Here is a 21,815-nt window from a genome sequence, read left to right on the forward strand (position 1 = left end):
GTTGATAACTATCTCGTGATTTATTTTCCATAATCTTTCTACTCATTTTTAAAAGGTAATGTTAACGGATACCTTAAAGGCATTGATTTAGGAACTATATATATTTAGAAACATTATATGGGAAAATGATTAAACAATTAATTTTTTTATAACTTTTTTATTTTCTATGAAAGTAATGTCAAAACTTTTTTAATATAATTTATTAACAATTACACTAAAAGTACTTGTTAACATGACTCATTTTTAAAACATTCAAACCAAGGAAAGAGGTATCTACTCTCTATTCAATGGTGGAGCCACATTGGGGCCAAGGATGCCATGGCCCCCCTAACTTTTTGAAAATTCCAATTACAACCCTAATAAAATGATAAATTATTAAAAAAAAAATTTATGTAAATTCAGTTTTTGGCTCCCCCTAGAATTTAAGGGGGAAAAATGGAAAATGTTTCTTTCCAAACTAATTTAGAGAGAAACCTTTCAAACTCCCCATATATATTTTTATTGAATATGAAATTTGAAAATCTAAATTATTGGGTTGCATGTTTTTAATATATCCTCCATGCTTGCAAAAATTCAAGAAGATCACAAATCATTAGCTATATTACCAATCAAATGTTTAAATTTCAAGTTTTTGTGCTCTAAAATTATGCATAAAAAATAAGTTTATTAATTGAATAGAAAATAACATGCGGTTGAATTAAATTTTACATATGTTTTAAGAACATAAAGAACATGCAATCCAACAGTTTATATTTTCACATTCAATAAAAAGATATAAAGGGAGTGTGAAGTGTTTCTCTCTAAACTAGTTTAAAGAATATACAATCCAACGGTTTAAATTTTCAAAATTCACATTCAATAAAAAGATATAATGGGAGTTTAAAAGAATTTTTTTTCTAAATTAGTTTGGGAAAAAAAAAACATTTTCCAGAAAAAATGATACAAAGGAAATAAAAAACCTAGCTCATTCCTTTGCTTGATCAATATATAGCTCCTCCATTGTTATTTATTTATTTTTGGGAAAAACAGCCCCTCAAATCCAAACACCAAAAATATCTATTACAAATTCTCAATAGTAGAAATTTATCAGTTGTTTATTTGAAAGAAAAAAACTTGAAAAAAAAAAAAAAAAAAATCCCTTCTACACGCTTCAACGTCTCAACAATTTGCTTTGGTTAAATGTTGGCGTCCACTCCGCTCCAACCTCCAGAACATCTCTCTCCCCTTTCTCAGTGTTTTTGCTTTGTTTTCTACTGAGATATCCCCTACTATTTGGTAAAGTCTCTCTCCTATTTTTTTGAAGCAATGTTTATTATACTTTACATAATAGTTTTTTAATGCTTGTAAATGACGCCACTTCGTCTACAGTGTTTAATTGTGACTTATGGCTGGCACCATTTTCGAATATTTTATGTTATATTTTTTTGACTGAATATTTTACGTTATATTTAATTTGATAATAATGGTTACGATTTTTTTTTTTTTTTTTTTTGGAAACTGAAATATATATTTCAAACAAGAAACAGGCAGAACAGCCAATACAAAGCTCAGAACTGACAGAACAAGACAGCAAAGAAAAAGAAACAAGACAGACCACAAACAGACCAGCCCACAAAACAAAATCCATTAGTTGAACCTATCTATACCAAGAAATCAGCTACAATATCTGGTGTTGTACCAGTCCAGCTCTTCAACTCTCCACCTCTCTTAGCCTGTTGAGCAAGTTCATGGGCTATCTTGTTTCCATTCCTACTTATGTGTCTAACTTCTACCATCCTAAATTTGGACATTTCAAGGATTATACCAGAAATGATGTTGCCAGCCAAACCTTTACAATCTTTGTCTTTTACTGCTTGGACAGTTTGCATAGAATCCCCTTCCAAAATGACATTCTCCAAGCCCAGCTCCATAGCTAGGACAGCACCCTTTTCCATAGCTAGTGCTTCTGTTTCTTCCACTGCAAATTTCCCGGAAAGAGGCATGCTAACAGCTGCAATAATCTGACTCTTCCAGTCCCAAATGACAATACCAATTCCAAAATGACCATCCTCAGCTGGGATTGCTCCATCCACATTTATAAGAAAAAAACCTTCCGGTGGAGGCCTCCAAACTCTAGGCTGCTTCTCTTTCCTTGTTGCTAAGGAATTATTTGCAGTCTTAAAATCTTCCACCATACTAGTTGCTGTCCCCCACACCTGATCTGCTATAGTTGTGCTAGCTTCAAAGATCAATTGGTTTTTGTGGTACCAGATCATCCAGGCTACACCAAAAAAGATTTCCAGGTCACGTTGGGTTCCCTAGCTTATTATTGTGAGAGCCAGATCAGAAATATCACCCCTGCTCTCCAAAATATTTCCCGGGCCATCACTCCACTTTGACCAAACAATGGTTATGATTTGTCTGTTTCTTTGACAGTAGTTTAAATAATTAAATTGTGTTATTGTTATATGTTTGTTTATTACATATTTATGTTTGATCCTCTCAAAAATATTTTTTTATTTGACAAAATAGTATGTGTAATTATTATTATTATTTTATATAAGATAGAAATTTTACTCTAATCTAATCTATGTGTATATGTGTGTGAAGTTTCGTCCTAGAGACTTAAACCCTGACTTTTACCCCCCACACCCCACAAGTACTTATACTTGTAGAATGATTATCGCGCTAAGGATGCGCGATAGTTTGTGTAATTATTTCTATTGAGGCTCTAAAGTTGTGATTTATAAATATGTATTCTATTGGCTTTTATTCCGTGCCAAATTTGATTGTAATTTTATTCAATCTTTTGTACCCTATATTTATTGTGGGATTTGATTGTAAGGGTTATGTGATAGAGAGAGAAAGTGTGAAGACTCAAGCAATTGAAACCAGAAGATTTCTCGCGGGTAGCTCGCGACTAAGCATCCCACGAAGTGAAGTATGTGCCTTGCACATGACTAGAATGCGAAGAGTCAGTACAGATGGGGATAGCTGTGTTTTGGAGTAGCTCACGGGTAAGGCCTTCCCACGAGACACCCACGTAACATTCTGTTTTGCCAAACTGTACTATCTAATACACACTTGCTATACCCACACTATATATATCCACATTACCCACAAATGTTGATGGAGTGCTTCTGAGAGAAAACCCTAGCCAAACACCTTGAGAGTTAGAGATTATCATACCCATATATCTCTACACATAAGCTTATGGATTTCCTTAACTCCTACCTCTCCATTTCCATACCATTGAGAGGTTGATAGCCCAAACACTTATCACACCCTTTCAGAGTGTCAAGTGAGGTTTTGGTACTGCTAGGAAGTATTGGAAGAAGCCAAGGATTGTAGATGCAACATGGAACTTGTTGCAGGATCCGGAGAGCTAGACAAGACACGGTTCCGAAAAGCCTTGTTGGAGTAGGAGCTTGGAGGGCTTAGGTACAGCGGGTAGATTAGGCTTGGAGGGTCTCTTGCTAACCCATGTATCCCAATTGATTTTCTAGTGGATCGATTACCGCTTGGAGGGCGGCGGAGAGGTTTTTCGTTGAGTTATTCGGTTTCCTTTTCAATAACACATCGGTGTGTTATTTGTGTTTGCTTTCTTCTTCCCTACTCTTTTGCATTTCATTTTACTGTTGTGACTATATGAATATGTGTTAGAGTAGCTTGTTTGTTTTTTCGCTTGCATTTACACTATTCCGCACTTAGAATTAAGTTAGTGTAAAATCTATCGAGTTGTAACTTTTATTTGGGGGGTCTAAACAGCTCTTGTGTTTTTAACACATTTTTTAGCTTTCAATTGGTATCAGAGTGGGTACATTCGCTGTGGTTTAAATACCTGAGTGTGTTCCTTGACCCTTTGTGATGGACCGGTCACAATCTCTTAATGCCCCACCATTCATTGATGGAGGCAACTAAACTTTTATTTGGGCGGTCTAAACAGCTCTTGTGTTTTTAACACATTTTCGAGCTTTCAATTGGTATCAGAGCGGGTACACTCGCTATGGTTTAAATACCTGAGTGTGTTCTTTGACCCTTTGTGATGGACTGGTCACAATCTCTTAATGCCCCACCATTCTTTGATGGAGGCAACTATGCTTTTTGGAAGGTCCAAATGAGGGCTTTCTTATGTGCTATAGATGAGTCCGTATGGGATTCTGTTGAGAATGGGTATGTTAAACCCACAACTGCCAAGTCCGAATGGGACAAGGCAGCTCTTACATTAGCTAATACGAATAGTAAAGCCATTAATGTTACATTTTGTGGTGTGTCCCCTGATGAGTTTCATAGGATATCGCACGTGAAGATAGCTAAGGAAGCTTGGACGATCCTTGAAACAATCTATGAGGGTACCAAGAAAGTCAAGGACACGAAGCTTTAAATGCTTACCACCAAATTTGAAGAACTTAAGATGGGAGATGATGAGGCTTTCGATTCTTTCTATGGAAAGCTCAATGAGATTGTAATTGCCAAACTCAATCTCGGAGAGAAGATTGAAGATTCTAAAGTGGTGAGAAAGATTTTAAGGTCTTTACCGGAGAGTTTCCGAGCAAAAGTCACAACTATAGAAGAGAGTAAAGACTTGGATGAGATCAAAATCCAAGAGCTAATTGGATCTCTCCAAACATATAAGTTAGGACTGCCTTCTCATAAATCGAGCAAATCATTTGCTCTTAAAACCATCATCGAGAGAATGGACAACTCCTTCGAAAAGGATGATATGGAGAAGGAAGTATCATTCCTTGCAAAGGACTTCCGAAATTTTCTAAAGATGAAGAACAATGGGAAGCCTTTCAACAAAGGGAAGTTTTCATCTTACAAGGGTGATAGGAAGGAATTCAAGAAGAAAGATGAGAAGGAGCCTCAATCTACTCAAGGAATCACTTGCTTCGAGTGCAATGGACATGGACATGTCAAGAAAGAATATCCTAATTATTTGAGAATGAAGGGCAAGGCATATGCCACAACTCTCAGTGATTCGAATTCTTCCAATTCAAATTTAGAGGATAGTTGTGATGAAGAATGGAATTTTTTAGCATTTATGACTATTGCTCATGTTGAATCTTCAAAAGACTTGAATTTGCTTGTGCAAGAACTTAGGGAGCATAGTGATGGGGAATCCATGGGAATTGTAGAAGAATTGGATGCTGAAGTAGATGAAGATACAGCTGGTCTTCGAGAAAACTACAGCTCTCTCCTAAAGAAGTCAAGAGAGTATGCAAGGGTGGCCAAGGCGACTGTAAAGAACTTGAAGAAAGCAGAGGAGGACTATAGAAGTCTCCTGGTAAGATATAAGGAGGCCAAGTGTGAGATTGAGATGTTAAATGGTGAGCTAACCGAGACTTACTCAAAGGTGAAATTTCTTGAACTTGAGGTGATTCAAGCAAATGCCAAAGTAGACCAAGTCTCTACCAAGAAGTTTGATGATGTCATCTCTTCTTAAAAAACTTTCTCCGACAAAACTAGGTTGGGATATACTGAAGAAAGTAGTTCGGGTGTCAAGATAACCAAGGAAGTAAAGTTTGTAAAGGCCAAAGAATCAAAAGAAGTTGTCCCTACTATTGAGAAAGCAAATGTGCAAAAGAAGAAGAATCTGGCCGACCAACGAGTGTTGAATAAGCCTCGCAACCAATCAATGGTCAGGTCTGAAGCCAAAGGGATATCACCTCCAAAATCACAAAGAGGTCCAAGAATGAACCACGTATGCCATCATTGTGGACTTCAAGGACACACCAAACCTAATTGTCATAAGCTGAGAGCATTGAATAATGGTAGGGATCAAAGGTCAAAAGGACCAGGAGATGACAAGAGAAATTGGGCTGGTGGGCAACCAAGAAATCAAAATAGAGATTCTGGTGTGATGGATGTAATGAAGATGATTGAGGCATTCACCACATGTTTGGCAAACTTCAATAGCAGGTTTGAAGGTCACAATTCACGTAACCAATCCTATAGGGATATCACCCCAAACACACGTGACATGTGGGTGAAGAGGGTTACTCATGCATGATTATCTCCTATGTCCATGCATCAATAATTCCAATGCTTAGGATCATAAGTTCATGCATCACATCATGCATTGCTTTTTGTTTATTGCATGTTTTCTTTTACAAGTTTTGCTTTTCCTTGTTGTTGTTGATCTTACTTTTCCTATTCTATTTTTGAGTGTGTTCAAAAATTCAAAAACCCATAAAAATTGAAAAATCTCCAAAAAGTTTGATCACTTGTTTTTGTGTGTATCACATGTGAGTTTGGCCTAGTATCTTCGTACTAATAGCGTAATGCATGTACGAGCCTAGCTTGTTATGTATGCACATTTATCTGTGTGGGAGAAATCTAGAAATCTATGTGTGATTATTGTAAATAGATCTTCAAGCTTGTCATGAATGATTAGTCAATAGTCTTGATGGTCTTGATACTTGCATAGACCTGTGCCTACATCTCTTCCCACTTTATTTTTATGTTTTTGCTATAGAGCTCTCCAAATGTAGATCTCAAAATGAAAAGAGATAATGAGCTGCAAAAACCTATCGCACATACTAGTATTTGACTAGAAAAAAGGGAAAGCAATTTTTGTATTAAAGTGTATGGTGCTCAAAAAGCCAAATGCTAAATCTATATGTTGAAATATCAAAAATTTCAAGCACCGATCTCAAAAAGAGATGTATAATCCAAAAAGGATCAAATGTTATGATTTATGCAGAAGCCAAATGAAAAACTTCTAAGTTTTGTAATCATTCTATTGTGGGAGGTCATATATGTTCATTTCTATAATTGAGATTGACCACTTGATTTCATACTAATTGTGTATGACTTAATTGAATTGATCACTGAAGATTCACTCTGGTCTATGAACTATTCCACATTTGATATTCACACATAACACACAAGACTTTGTTCAGATAATACTTATCTCATTTGTGTGATTGTACATGTTCAAATGTGATGTGTATGCTCAAATACTTGCTAATCAAACCCAAAAATATTTTTGAGTGTTTTATATGTTTTTGAAAGTGATTTTATACTTTCGTGCTTTTAGTTTTTTTTCAAAATGCATTTTTGTGTTTTTCTTCAAAAACTGGTTCAGAGGTCTTTTCGCGAGAAGCTCGTGACTGAGAGCTTCCTGCAAAATGTGCTTAAGGGAAATTAAAAAGTCACATTTTCATACAGAAAGTCTCCCTACTACCTCGCGAGTATTTCGCAACTAAACTCTTTTCACGAAATGTTTTTTTTTAGGCAAAAACTAGAAATTTCCAAATTTCATACAGAAGTTATTGTGACTGGTTCGCAACTAAGAGCTTCTCGCAAAAGCTTCAGTATGTCTCACGACTTTCTCACGATTGTCTCGCTACTGCCTAACCCTCGAAAAACGCGTGTTTTCAGTTTTATAATGCAAATATAACAGTTTTTCAAACACTTAGATTTTTCCTCGCACTGCCTCTCTTCGAACCCTTCTCAACCCAAAATCATTTTTCACTCATACCCCATCATTTTCAAGCATAAATCTCTGCAAAATCACTTCAAGGTATGTTTTTCTAAACATTGCTTTCATTTTTCCTTCAATTTTGCAGATTTTAGCTTAGGGTTTTCAAAATTGGGGATTTTTTCGAAAAAGGGTCGGGTTTCTCAATTTTGTGAAAAGTTTTCCAATATTGTGATTGGCTGAGTCCCATTTATTGTTTGTGCATCTGTGTTGGCCCCTTGAGGCATTTTAAGTGTGTATTGAGGCATTTTTAAATCTATTCATGCATTCTTCACATCAGTTGTGCATTGTAGCATGTCAAGTGATTAACAAAATGTCCTAGTGACATTTTTGTGCTACATTGGATTCAAGTGAATTCCAATTTATGTGTTTACACTTGTTTGACTTTGTCTCACCTGTTTTAGTCACTGCCTATATGTTTCACACACTTTGCCTATGTTGTACACACTAGGCACACTCTAGGCACATCACATGCATCTTATGCTGAACACCTCATGCATCTCATGTTGCACTCACATGCATCAGCACATGCTCAGCACAGACACACACATGCACAGTGATTCACTTCATGCATTTTGCTTTTGTTTACATGGTTAAACACTTATAGCATGTTGGTTTGTGTCTATTTGCTCTGTTTTGAGTTGGTTATGCTCTGTTTTTTTTAGGTTGTTTTACTTTTGTTTTGAACTAACTTAAATCTAATCAAGTTTTGTGTTTTGTCTTTGTGTCTGTGCACTTGTTTTTGTTTCTTGTTCTCTGTGATATTTGTGCAGATGTCTCCTACCAAACATTCTGCAACCAAGAAATCCTTAAAACATTCTCGCACTGATTCTGACAATTTCAAGTCTGCTGAGACTGATATGAAATATAATGACTGCTACAAAAGAGCAACCATTATTATGGAGAGGGTGGTCCAGCTAGAAACTCTTGAGGACACCTTCATCCTTGAGGTGTTCAAAGAAAGGACTTGGACCAAGCTGTTGAACCCGGTTAGGGTTGTCTACTTAGAGATCATAAGAGAATTTTTCTCAAATGCTACTGTGGAAGGAGACCATATAGACTACTAGGTGAGGCACAAAGAATTTGTGATAACAAAGGATAGCATTCAAGAATTTTTGGAAATTCGTCCTCCCTCTCAACCAATCTCAGTCCAATACGAAGACAGATTGGGATCAACTGAGGAGATGGTGGAAATACTTAGTGGTACATCAAAGAAGTCATCCTTAAATACAATCCCATTTTCACCAGAGATGAGGGCTTTGGCATATGTGATGATCCATAACTTGTATCCGGTCACCAACCTCACTACACCGTCAGCTCCAAGGACAAAGTTTTTGTATGATCTCTTTACTCACAAGGAGATTGATATATATGGACAAATCTTCCATCTGTTAAAGAAAAGCATTGAGAAGCAAAATTCTAGAACAGTTTTGCCTTTTCCCTCACTGATTATGGGCCTAATTGCAAAGACAAGGCTCAAACTCTCGATTGGTTTGATAGTAGTTTAGAGGGACTGTCCCATTGGTGCACACATAGTGACTAGGAGCACAACTCACATCAAGGGTTCCAAGACAGGTGTGCATACCATACCTCAGGCACGTGTTGAGGACTAGGGTGGAGATATAGAGGAGGAGATTGATAGATTCACTTCTGCTCTAGAGACTTCAGCACAGCCATCCTCTTCTGCGCTAGCACGAGGACTAGACAGACTTGATCGCCTCCTAGCTAGAGTGGATCAGATGTTCACCATGCTAGACTCCCATGTGCAGCACACTGCGACCCAGTTTGCATATGTCCAAGGACAGATCACTGCATTGTCTTTACAGATCGAGGACTTGTCACGGCGCAAGGATCAGATTTAGAGTCTAATCAGTTCTAGCCTCTTTGGCCATTCCGGTCAAAAAGGGGGAGAAAATTTTGAGGGGGAGAAAATTTTGAGGGGGAGCTGAGGAAGAGCTTGCATAGTGTTAGGGGGAGCATAGGTTTAGGCTTAGAAACATTGGTTATTAGTTCACAAACAGCTTACTTGTGTTTACTTTTAGCTTTTATAACAACTGGTTTATGTTTATGCTTTTATTGTTTTCATTTAAAACTTCAGTACACTTTGTGTTTATTTTCAGTTTGTGATTATCTCAATGCTTTGTAGCATTTTTTTTTTTTTTTTGTGCTTTTAAGATATTGCCCATATGTCTTAAGTACTTTACACTTGTGCCCTAGTAGGATCTTGTTCCTAGATGCATATACTTCACATATTTTGCATTGGTCATGTGTTAGACATACTAGTGATCATAAGTGATTACTCTTTGTTTGCATGTCTGGATGAACACTTACATGCTAAATGTTCATTGTAGTCATTCTTTAATGACTAAACTTGTTTGATCAAGTTTTTGTTTACATGATATCTAATGTTTAGATATTTGATCGCACTATGCTTGCTCATGTTCATAACTTGTATTCAACTTGTCATAAGCTTAATGAAAATTTTGTTTGTGTGCGAGTGTTTCAGGTTACAGGTATAAACGTGCAAGTGCTTTAAGATTAGGTGTGAGTAAGTTTTGCCATTGTTCCCAAACTCACGTTTAAGTCTAGAGTATATTTTAGGGGTTTTGTCACGGAATAGCCAAAGGGGGAGATTGTAAAGTTGTGATTTTACAAATATGTATTCTGTTGGCTTTTATTCCGTGCCAAATTTGATTGTAATTTTATTCAATCTTTTGTACCCTGTATTTATTGTGGGATTTGATTGTAAGAGTTGTGTGATAGAGAGAGTGTGTGAAGACTCAAGCAATTGAAGCCAGAAGATTGCTCGCGGGTAGCTCGCAACTAAGCATCCCGCGAAGTGAAGCATATGCCTTACACATGACTAGAATGCGAAGAGTCAGTACAGATGGGGACAGCTGTGTTTCGCGAGTAGCTCGCAAGTAAGGCATTTCCATGAGACATCCGCAAAATATTCTGTTCTGCCAGACTGTACTATCTGATACACACTTTCTGTACCCACACTATATATATCCACATTATCCACAAATGTTGAGAGAGTGCTTCTGAGAGAAAACCCCAGCCAAACACCTTGAGAGTTAGAGATTATCATACCCATATATCTCTACACATAAGCTTGTGAATTTCCTTAACTCCTACATCTCCATTTCCATACCATTGAGAGGTTGATAGCCCAAACACTTACCATACCCTTTCAGAGTTTCAAGTGAGGTTTTGGTGTTGTTGGGAAGTATTGGAAGAAGCCAAGGATGGCAGATGCAACATGGAGCTTGTTGCGGGATCCGGAGAGCTAGACAAGACACGGTTCCGAGAAGCCTTGTTGGAGTAGGAGCTTGGAGGGCTTAGATACAGCAGGTAGATTAGGCTTGTAGAGTCTCTTGCTGACCCATGTATCCCAACTGATTGTCTAGTGGATCGATTACCGCTTGGAGGGCGACGGAAAGGTTTTTCGCCGAGTTCTTTGGTTTCCTCTTCGATAACACATCGGCGTGTTATCTATGTTTGCTTTCTTCTTACCTACTCTTTTGCATTTCATTTTACTGCTGTGACTATATGAATATGTATTAGAGTAGCTTGTTTGTTTTTCAGCTCGCATTTACACTATTCTACACTTAAATTAAGTTAGTGTAAAATCTATCAAGCTGTAACTTTTATTTGGGGGGTCTAAACAACTCGTGTTTTTAACACATTTTCGAGCTTTCAGAGGCGTTAATATAAAAACAAATTTACTCATAAGTTGTTTGCTTTTACTGATTGTACATAAACAATATTTTACACTTTTTAAAGTGAAAAAATGGCTATATAATTAGTATATAAAATTTATTTTTTTTTTTTTTTATGTATGAGTATTTTAATGGGAGAAGCCATTTGCAATTATTGCATATTTTAAAAGAAAAAGTGTTCAAGTTTGGAGGGTATTGCTCAATCCTCTATACGTAATATTGAAACTTTAGATGCTGAACCCTAATTCAAATATGTAAACTAAATAAATGTTTATTTCTTCAAACATGATCCTAAATTAGGAAAACCAATAAGGTAATGAGTTTTTGAGTGATTGTTTAACTTTGTATAAAACAAACAGGCTACTATAAAATTTAGTTCAAGATCAATTATAAATAGTTTTAGTTCCATGAAAAAACCTAGAACACAACTTTATTGAATTAATTAAAGCTAACTTGTATAATAATATTTTATTTAACTTAAGAATTTTGTAAATTATTATATTTAGCTTGGCCCTCCATAGAAAAAAAAATTTGCTTTGCCATTGTCCCTATTCTAGTCCCCTCCTCTCTTCTGCCTTTTATTATTATGGTCTTCTTTTCTATTCTCCTCTCTCATCTCCCTCAAAACTTCCATACATTAAAACATAGTAGTGTAACTTTATCAACAAAATATATATATATATATATATATATAGAGAGAGAGAGAGAGAGAGAGAGAGTTTTGTAACTAATTAATAGTTGTATATGTTAGGATAATATAGTGCAACTTTCTCTATTTTTTATTTTGAAAAATCTTATTTGAAAATATTATTATTGGATGGGGTGTGATGTGTGTATATCAGGATTATTGTAAAAATAAAAATAGAGAGCTTCATACGTACTAAATACTTCATGCAAGTATATATACATTTTTGGGACATTCTGAAGAGAGAGAGTTAAACAAATATGATTTAGCTAGGCTATCTCAAGTATTTATGCTAAAATAGAACCGCGCTCTGCCGTTCCGTAGACGTATAATAATTAGCATTGGAGGGAAATAAAGAAGAAGAAGAAGAAGAAGAAGAAGAAAGAAAGAAAGAAAGAAAGAAAGAAAGAAAGAAAGACAGGTGGGTGTAATGAAGTTACTGCAATATAAATAACTAGTTTGGAACAGCAATACAATTTCCCAAAACAGTAACAAACAAGGGGATTACATTATTTATCAAATTATCAATTGATATTTGCTCTCTTAAACTAGCTACTGCGCGCGTACATATATATAACTCGGAGGTTACTAGTACAGTTGTGAACTGATCATCTGAAAATACTTCAGGAATTGGATTAGAACATATATATAAAATGCTAGAAGAATTAGGTTGTCTATATTAGGTTACTAGAATTAGGAATTAATAATCATGAACTCAAACTAGCATTAAATTACAATATGCATTAATTTAGCATAACTGGCTTTAGCAATGATTTATTGATGCGAACCTCAATAGACACACTTTGAGACCCAACAAAAATATTGGAATATGTTGCGAACCTCAATCGACACGCTTTGAGACCCAACAAAAATATTGGAATACTTGCCCAAGAAAACTAAAATTCAGATTTTGATAGAAAACTCTGACCCAACGTTTATATAAGTGAAACGCGAACCAAAGGTATAAGTAACACCTTGACCCAATGATTATAATTGAATCACGAACCAAAGATATAAAGTTTGAACGCCACAAGGAAGAATCTCTGATAAGTTCACAGTTCTTGAAGAACCAAAAGAAGAGCAAAGCCTCACCTTTTCAGATTTTTATTCAATAATATATGAAAAACGTTTACAGACTTAGATGATTATTTAAGGGCTCCATAAAACTTGACAGACAAGAAAATATATTCTAAAATAACTCCTAATTGATACCTAACCATATCAGGAATAAAGTTTGACCTAAAAAACATTAAATGTACCTAAAAACAAGGAAATAAATCACCTAAACCTAAAATAACGTTTTTTACATAAAAATACCAAAAATAATAAATTACAATAATTAAATAGTAAATTGTGTCCTACATTAGACCCCTCCTCTTGAAACAAACTCGTCCTCAAGTTCATCTTTGAAATCCGAAATATTCCGCTCCAAATAAACAAATACTTCAAATGCTTTAATAACTTGATCCGGTTCTGAAACTTGAATCCTTCATAAAGTGTATCATAAAATTTCTTCTCATCTACTTTCAATTTACTTGCAACATCAATCAACAAAGGGTTGATAATAAAATTAAAATTTTCTACTCCAAGAAAATCAACATATTGTATAGTCATCTTCAACAAATCAACTGAGACTTGAGGATTGTAAGTTGTGGACTCATCCTCATATTTGATCTCAATTGAATCTTCCACAATGTTCTCAATAATTACCATCTCTTTTTTTTTTTTTTTTCACCTTTTTTTTTTTTTTTGAGCTTGGTGCACGATTTTGACCTAGTGCACATCACAAAATAAGAACAAGGAATAAAGAACACAAAAGGAACAAGATAGGATGATAGCAGGAAATAAAAGATAAAGGGATAGAAAACTGATTTTAGAACATGTGCTCTGATACCAAATGATGCGAACCTCAATAGACATACTTTGAGACCCAACAAAAATATTGAAATATGTTGCGAACCTCAATCGATACGCTTTGAGACCCAACAAAAATATTGGAATACTTTCCCAAGAAAACTAAAATTCAGATTTTGATAGAAAACCCTGACCCAACGTTTATAAGTGAAACGCGAACCAAATGTATAAGTAACACCTTAACCCAATGATTATAATTGAATCACGAACCAAAGATATAAAGTTTGAACGCCACAAGGAAGAATTTCTGATAAGTTCACAGTTCTTGAAGAACCAAAAGAAGAGCAAAGCCTCACCTTTTCTGATTTTTATTCAATAATATATGAAAAACGTTTACAGACTTAGATGACTATTTAAGGGCTCCATAAAACTTGACAGACAAGAAAATATATTCTAAAATAACTCCTAATTGATACCTAACCATATCAGGAATAAAGTTTGACCTAAAAAGCATTAAATGTACCTAAAAACAAGGAAATAAATCACCTAAACCTAAAATAACGTTTTTTACATAAAAATACCAAAAATAATAAATTAAAATAATTAAATAGTAAATTGTGTCCTACATCATTTATCGTAGCCACCATGTCTCTCGGTGATGTTCATTGGAACTGAAAGAACAAAAATTGAAATGAAGCACTTCTACTCCAAGCTCAGTGACAATTTTACGTGGAACTAGAGAGTCACGACAAAGGGGACAGGTTGCACGCTTGCATCCAACCCATCTATCTAAGCAATCTCTATGAAAAAGGTGCTCACATCTCAGCTCCCTAATCTCTTCTCCTTCCTCAATCTTGCACAAACAAACTGCACATTCTATTTCTTCGGTATCCCCCAGCTTGCACTTGAACCGGCCTATGCTTGCTTCTTCACTGATCTCTGGGATGGCATGCTGATAATGCATGGGGAATGATCGGTAAAGGAGGTAATTGCAAGTCCATTTCAGATGGAAAGCAATCAAAATTACGCTATTATACATGATTGATGGACGAATGAGTTTAGAAAATTGGTTACGTACAATAGAGAAGGTGAAAATTAGGAGGGAAAATAGTATAGGAATAGAGAAAGCTGGCAACATGCTCATGTTTGCTAATATTCTAAGAAAAACTAAATGACTTCTGCTCTGGTTTGGTAATTCCAGAAGCAAAATGGGACGAATATATTTATAGACCTCGTATTCGAGAAGTTAGCTGGAAGTGAAGCTTAAAGTAATAACCTTTTGCTATATTGTGAAAAGCTCGTCATAAATTTATAGACCATGTGTGAATTATGTTTAGGAAAGAAGCTGGAAGTGAAGCTTAAAGTAAGTAAGGTGCCTTTTGCCATCTTTATGACTAGTGAGAATCAGGCATACTCTACTTTACACTGCTTTTTTGAACTTGGACTTCTCTAAGGACTTTGAGCAAGTCTAAAGAAGCTTATCTCCTTTGGTGAGAGACTGTCCCACGTGCCCTTGACATAGGCGACCCAATGCGCAAAAATCCAATGGCATGTATTTTTCGGTTGCTAAGAGTGAGGCAAAAATTATAATTTATTTTGGATTAATTGCCTATGTTGTTAATGGTGGATATAGTGCTATGGCTACATTTTACAATAAGACGGCGTTTGGGCTCTGCGTTTCACGTCTGCGTTTTCTCAAAGCGCGTTTTCTCCTTTCTTTTTTTTTTTTTGGCCCGCATTTGTTGACTTTGGGAGACAAATTTTACTGTTATGAATAGTATATGCACTGTTCACGCACTGTGCATACACTGTTCATATATTAAAAAATATTAAAAATGGATCCCACGGTACTATTTACACATTTAAAAATTATTTTGCTACAATGTTTTCAATTTTGAGTTTTCAGTTTCAGCAACAATAAGTTCAATCCAAACGGACCCTAAAAAGCTTAATTGGAAACTTTTTATTAATTTTTATAATTTGAACCCACATAACTACTAATATCATTTTTCACTTTCTTTTACCTATCATTATTAATACAGTTTATCATCTAAAATTTATCTTAAAATTATTGTAGAAATAACATAAAATTTATTTTGATATATGTTATATACGGGTAGACAGGCGCTGTTATAAGAGCGTGTCTTTGGTTTTGTGAGAGGAAATTCAAAGGAGGAGACGTGTAGGGAGGAGGAAGATGCATGTGCTACGTTGTCGTTAGACCATGGCATCATTGGCATGAATACTTCTCTTTCTCTTGGTAAAGTCAAGTCAGTTGTCACTATCATGTACCAATCCACATATAGTCATACATAAATACTCCATTAAGATTAATATAAAGAGTTCAATTCAAATTCAAAGTTTATGCATGCAACGTTTTTAACGACCTCTAGACTGTAGTCGTTATCACTTATCACTGTGTCCATGTGAACATGTTTTTGTTTTACCGCCTCACTTCTATACGAAGGCTCAATGTTCTCATTTGCAACTTGTCGATGGCTGGTCTTCTTCTTTTTTTTTTCTTTTTTTTTTTTTTTTTGGTGAAAAGGAAACATTATATTAAACTAAGGGTGTGTTTGAATAGAACTTATTTTGCTGAAACTGAAAACTGAAAACACTATAGCAAAATAATTTTTAAATGTGTGAATAGTGTTGTGGGACCCATTTTTAATGAAAAAATTGATAAAAAATGAAATTTGTGGGTCCATGAACAGTGCATCCATGCACTGTTCATAGCAGACCAGTCAAAAGTTGCGGCTACTATTGCATGAACAGTAGCCGCTTGTGGAAAAAAAAAAAAAAAAAAAAAAAAGGAAAACGCAAAAACGCAGAAACGCAATGCTATCCAAACAATCACTAAGAAGAAAATAGAGGAGCAGGTCCAAGCCTTTTAGAGTACACTCCCTGGCAATCTGCCAAGACAAAAGAAACTAAGTCCACAGGCGGACTGGAATGTAAAACAAAATCTAATTGTTGCAAACGACCCAAGTTGGCAAGCCAATCCACACAAGAGTTAGCTTCGCGATAAATGTGCCTAAAAACTACCTAGGGAATATTTGAGGCCAACTGTCTACAATCATTGAAGAGAGGAGAGAACGCTGAGTTGTGAGAGCCCCGGTTATTCAGAGCATCTACTACAGCTTTGGCGTCTGATTCAACAATGACCTTAGACACCTTCATTTGATTGCATAGAACAAGACCATCTCGGAGAGCCCAAGCATCTGCCATGAAACTGTTAATCTTCCCAATTTTTCTGGTGAAACCCCTACCCATTGCCCTTGCTCATCTCTAATCAGTCCACCCCCTCTAGCATTCCCCAACAAATCATCAAATGACCCGTCAGTATTGAGCTTCAGCCAGCCCAATTCAGGCCTTTCCCATTTAATGAGTTTTGTGATCATTTGGTGGTTGCATTCACTACAAGAAAAAGGGCTATTGCGGCGGGCCAAAAGCGCCGCTAAAGCCCAAAAAAGCGCCACTAAAGGTTCATTTAACCTATAGTGGCAGGTGCTATTGCGGCGGGCCATCCCGCCAATGCTGCAATGCCGCTATAGGTCAATTGCGGCGATCGCAAAAAGCGCCGCAATAGATCTGTCATTTAGCGGCGCTTGTGGTCTATTGCGGCGGTCCAAAAACCGCCGCCATATGAGGTTGCCATCCGGGTCAATTGGCCTTTTAGCGGCGGTCAATAAGCGCCGCTATAGGGCTTTATGAACAACATACCCAATATACCTTTTAGCGGCGGTTTCGCCCACCGCTATATGTTTGAAGCTTTAGCAGTGGGCGATAAACGCCACTATAGGTCTTCAATTATTTCATAATTTTAGTCCTTCAGCAGCGGGCAAAGGTTCTTCTTTTTTTTTTTTTTTTTTTCCTTCTAAGTCTTAAAATCACATTTCTATTGCAAATAACCTATAATAATTTTAGCTCCACTAAGACATTACCACAAAAGTAACTAGATAACACCACAAATGTCTCCAAACTAACATTATATTCTTATCACTACTCACAAACCAATGATAAGAATTAAGATAAGATTCAAACAAAAAAAAAAAAGGGTGCATGCAATTATTCTCATCACTTTTTCTCACTACAAAACCAGTATAGTTTTTCTTTACACAATTTTTTGAGTTGTGAAAGTGTATGCCAATAAAGTGGTAAATAAAAAAATCAAGCATTCTTGTAAAAAGAAGATAAAGATTGGATTTCATATCAATACCTTTGGGATTTCCGACTCTAGCACGAACTGTGGCATTTGGCTGATCCAAGCTACAAAAGAAGCAAGTAGACCTATAGATTCATCATTTAAAAACCATCAGAAAAGTTGATATAGAGCAGCCAATAGCAAAGATTTTAACTTTAGAGGACTTTGACTTTTCCTTGAGACCCATTAATTACAGATGGAGAAGGAAATTTAAGAAAAGATAGAAATTTCAACATAATGCTTTTCATTAACTTCAATTAATAACCAATTATTTAAAAATAAATAAATAAAGGGCACTACTGAAAGGTCAAAATGAATAATTACAGAAGGAAATCTCCTTCAATATTAAGTTGACCATAATAGAACATATGGACTTATCACAAGAAAATGACCTTTTAAAACTACAAGCCAACTTAGTAGAAGCATGAGCTGTACTATTACAGTCTCTACTAATCTAACAAAATTTACAATTCAGAGAACTCTTAATTCATTAGTTATCTCATCAAAAGAAGGAAATAACATGCTGGATGATTTAATAATAACAGTAAAGGAGGACACAACCCCAAAAAGACACATTACAGGGTGGAAAGCTTGATGTTCACCAACCAAATTGTCCTGATGTTATTATGTTTTAAATACAAAATTTATTTTCTTCAACAGTCAAAATAAACCTAGATGCAATTTTAATTATGAACCCAACTAGGGAACTACCCACTATTCTCAAAAATGTCCATTTCCCTCTACTTTTGGAAGGCTGAACTTAGACAACCTAGTGGTAATGCATAGCCAGTATGGAGTGGATATCGTGGATTCAAAATCCTAAAGTTTGTAGCAAAAATCTTAGACTACAAAATTCTACTATGACATATATTTATTTTAAAACAACATTTATAGTTCCATAAATTGAATAAGATGTTTGAAATATTTACAACCTATTGCCATAGGGAAAAATCATAGAATGTTTGAAAGCATTCTCATAACTTTTAAGCCAATCAAACAGGTTCACTAATTCCAAGTAGAAATTGGAGGGGCATTTCATTACCCAGTGGAAATGAAATTATATAACTTTCCAGGACCACAAACAGCAAAACATTGGTGTGGCATTTCATTACCAAGTGAAAATGAAATTATACAGGAATCATAGAACATTTGAAACCATTCAAAAGAACTTCTTATTTGATCAAAGAGGCCCACTTATTCCAAATATAAATTGGAGTGGCATCTCATTACCAAGTGGACAACTGAGATGATAACAATGAAAATATGGGAATCATTACCGAAGGATTGAATCGCCATCTTATATGATTACGCGAAAAAAAAAAAAAAAAAAAGGGTAAATTCTTTAATTTCCAAAAAATGATTTACTTATCTTCATATGATAAACAAAACAGTAAAGCCTATAATAATATTATATTTGGGTGTAGTGTCTTTTAATTTTTTTTTTTATTTAAATTTTTTGTTGAGTAAAACCCCATAAATCTTGAGAAGTACAAGGGAAGGAAAAAACCCTCTATCAATCAAGCAATTTACTATGAAGCTCACGATGACTTAATACATAGTTTTTCAAGGAAGCCATGCCTTAAAGCAGTCAAGGGTTTTTAAAAACTGAATTTTTGGAGGAGTAATTAGCTTAAGAGAATATCTGCTTTAACACATAAGGCAAACAGAGAACAAGAAGATCAGAGAAAATCTTTTGAAAAACCAGAAAGTGGGTAAGATGAAGGTTAGCAAGCATGTAACTTTAATAAATTTTCAGCATATATATTGCAAGTGGATCTTGAAAGAGTACATCATACTCACCTAATATTGTCTCCATCAATCTGAAAAGAGTCAGGCTTAGATCCAAGTTTCAGGAACTTCATTTTGCTAAAATGTTATAGGAAGAGAATCACAGAAGCAGAAGCACCACCAATAAAATCCAAACTTCTTCAAACAATAAGAAGCAAGTCCAAGCAGAGGTTTAACACCTGAATGTGGCCAACTTTATGATGTTATTAAGGGTAAGGAAGGATGGATCAAAAGAAAATATTTAGTATTTCTTAGTATGACCGAATCTTTCCCATAAAACAAGGCCAGAGAGAGAGTGTGTGTGTGTGTGTGAATGGAAATGGGAGTTGTGTGATTTTTTTACAAACCCCTTTTCACTTGAAGAGACCCCAAAAGACATGGTTGCTTCCTAGATTGGTAACAAAACCCAAGGAGTCCAGGCAAAGAGGTCAGCTTAGGAGACACAGCCAGCAATCTCTCTCTCGAACATATATAATTCCAAAGCCAGAGACACCCCCACTTGCTCAAAACTGACACCACCACCCTTAGTTGATTTCCTGCAACAATTAGTTAAACACTTGATTGATTTTGAAAAAGAATCAAGTGTCAATAGAACATATGGCTCCCATTCAATTCCTAAGATATATATATAACTAAAAATAACATAAATTTATTTCTCAAGGGTATTGTAATTATCAAAAGCATATAGTTCAATTCAAAGAAATTAAAAGACTATAAACAGAACACATAAAATAAAATGCTTTAGAGATGGAGAAAAATACAGATCCAAATGTAAACTAGAAATTTTTTTTTTTTTTTTTTCAGAATTATCAAAACAGTTTTGAGTAAAAACATTCTCATCTTAATTTAACACTTTTTTTTTAGAATAATTTAAATATCGAAAACTGATCTAAAATTATCGAGAAAAAAACAAGAATAAAAAAGAAAAGAACTTTAATATGGGTGATGTGTGAAGCAGCTATTACTACCAATGTGGTCAAAGGCAAAAGGCAACTTTAAGGTGCCAAGACCTTGTATTGCTCAAGGCATGAGACGTCAAAAAGGTGCACACACAAGGGAAACAAAGCGTGCATTCTAAGTATAGTTTTTATACATATAATGAACTTCAATCGTTAATACACCTAAAGTTTTTCTTTTGATAAGTTCCAGCACAATAAAATTAAACAAATATGTCACTAAAACAAATATACAGCAATAGCACTTTTTAGTTGCAGAGAAACTGAATGACACCAAAAGAACATAATAATGGTTCCTAGATAATGAGAAGTCAACTCTCAAGTATTTCCAGCACAATCATATGGCTCAAAAAGCCAACTTTCTCATCTTCATAGGAATCCTACAACAAAAGATATAGGGAAATGTTAGAAGGCACCGAATTGAGTCCCGACCATGCTGACCTGAACTCGCATCTGGGTCAAGTCCCTAGCTGTTTCGATTGCCGTCTTCAGATCCGTCATCAGGTACCCGACCAAACGGTGCCGTTCCCCACACTCGCCGGCAAGCCAGTCCCTCCGTTACCAATCACGGCGTTAGTGGCCAAAACCAAGAACTCGTTGTGTTGAAACCCAACGAACACTTTCCATGACTATAGCTCCACGAGTTCGTTGTTCTGAACTGTGAGTACGGATTCGAACAGGTGAGGGAGGCAAGGAGAGAGGGAGAGAGAGAGAGAGAGAGAGGCGAAGGTGAGGGTAAGGGTGAGGGAGAAAGAGAGTGACGGCTAGTGCAATGGGTAAGAAGAGAGAAAATTAAAACCCTAACCAAAGCTTATTGTTTTTTTTTTTTGTCTTTGTCTTTCCTTTATTGTTAATAAGCCCTTTTTGTTAAGTTTTCTTTTTACATATTTTTTCCTTTTTCTTTCATGGGCGTGACATGCTTTTTTTTTTTTTTTTTTTTAATTTTAACTAGATTTTTCTATTGTTCAAAGTTTTAAAAAAAAGTTTTAATTGGATATTTTATTTTTTTAAAGAAAACTTTTTTCTTTTGTATTGGTACTGGGCACGATTTTACATTTTCTTCCTTTGTTTTTTTTTTTTTTTTTTTCCTAAGTCTAAATGCGTTAAGTGATGAGTAGCCACGCAAAATAATAATAATTCC

At 35.4% G+C, this 21,815-nt stretch overlaps 1 protein-coding gene across 4 annotated transcripts; it reads right to left on the reverse strand.

Moving 5' to 3' along the window:
- Nucleotides 1-1,531: 1,531 nt before the first annotated feature.
- Nucleotides 1,532-21,510, reverse strand: LOC126717943 (uncharacterized). Of its 4 annotated transcripts, none has more exons than XM_050419946.1 (5): nucleotides 21,116-21,510; nucleotides 20,066-20,254; nucleotides 19,731-19,897; nucleotides 17,946-18,016; nucleotides 1,532-2,260 (listed from the first exon to the last, which is right to left on the reverse strand). In XM_050419946.1, the coding sequence occupies exons 3-5, from the start codon at nucleotides 19,790-19,792 to the stop codon at nucleotides 1,641-1,643; spliced, it is 753 nt and encodes a 250-aa protein (XP_050275903.1). In that variant the 5' UTR covers nucleotides 19,793-19,897; nucleotides 20,066-20,254; nucleotides 21,116-21,510; the 3' UTR covers nucleotides 1,532-1,640. The 4 variants fall into 4 exon arrangements, 2 of the variants coding, with proteins under 2 accessions (XP_050275903.1, XP_050275902.1); XM_050419945.1 differs by having other exon boundaries at nucleotides 21,107-21,510; XR_007652788.1 differs by lacking the exon at nucleotides 1,532-2,260 and adding an exon at nucleotides 13,133-13,645 and having other exon boundaries at nucleotides 21,107-21,509.
- Nucleotides 21,511-21,815: the final 305 nt, after the last annotated feature.

Source organism: Quercus robur, chromosome 3 (assembly GCF_932294415.1).
Source record: "Quercus robur chromosome 3, dhQueRobu3.1, whole genome shotgun sequence".
Taxonomy (NCBI): Eukaryota; Viridiplantae; Streptophyta; class Magnoliopsida; order Fagales; family Fagaceae; genus Quercus; species Quercus robur.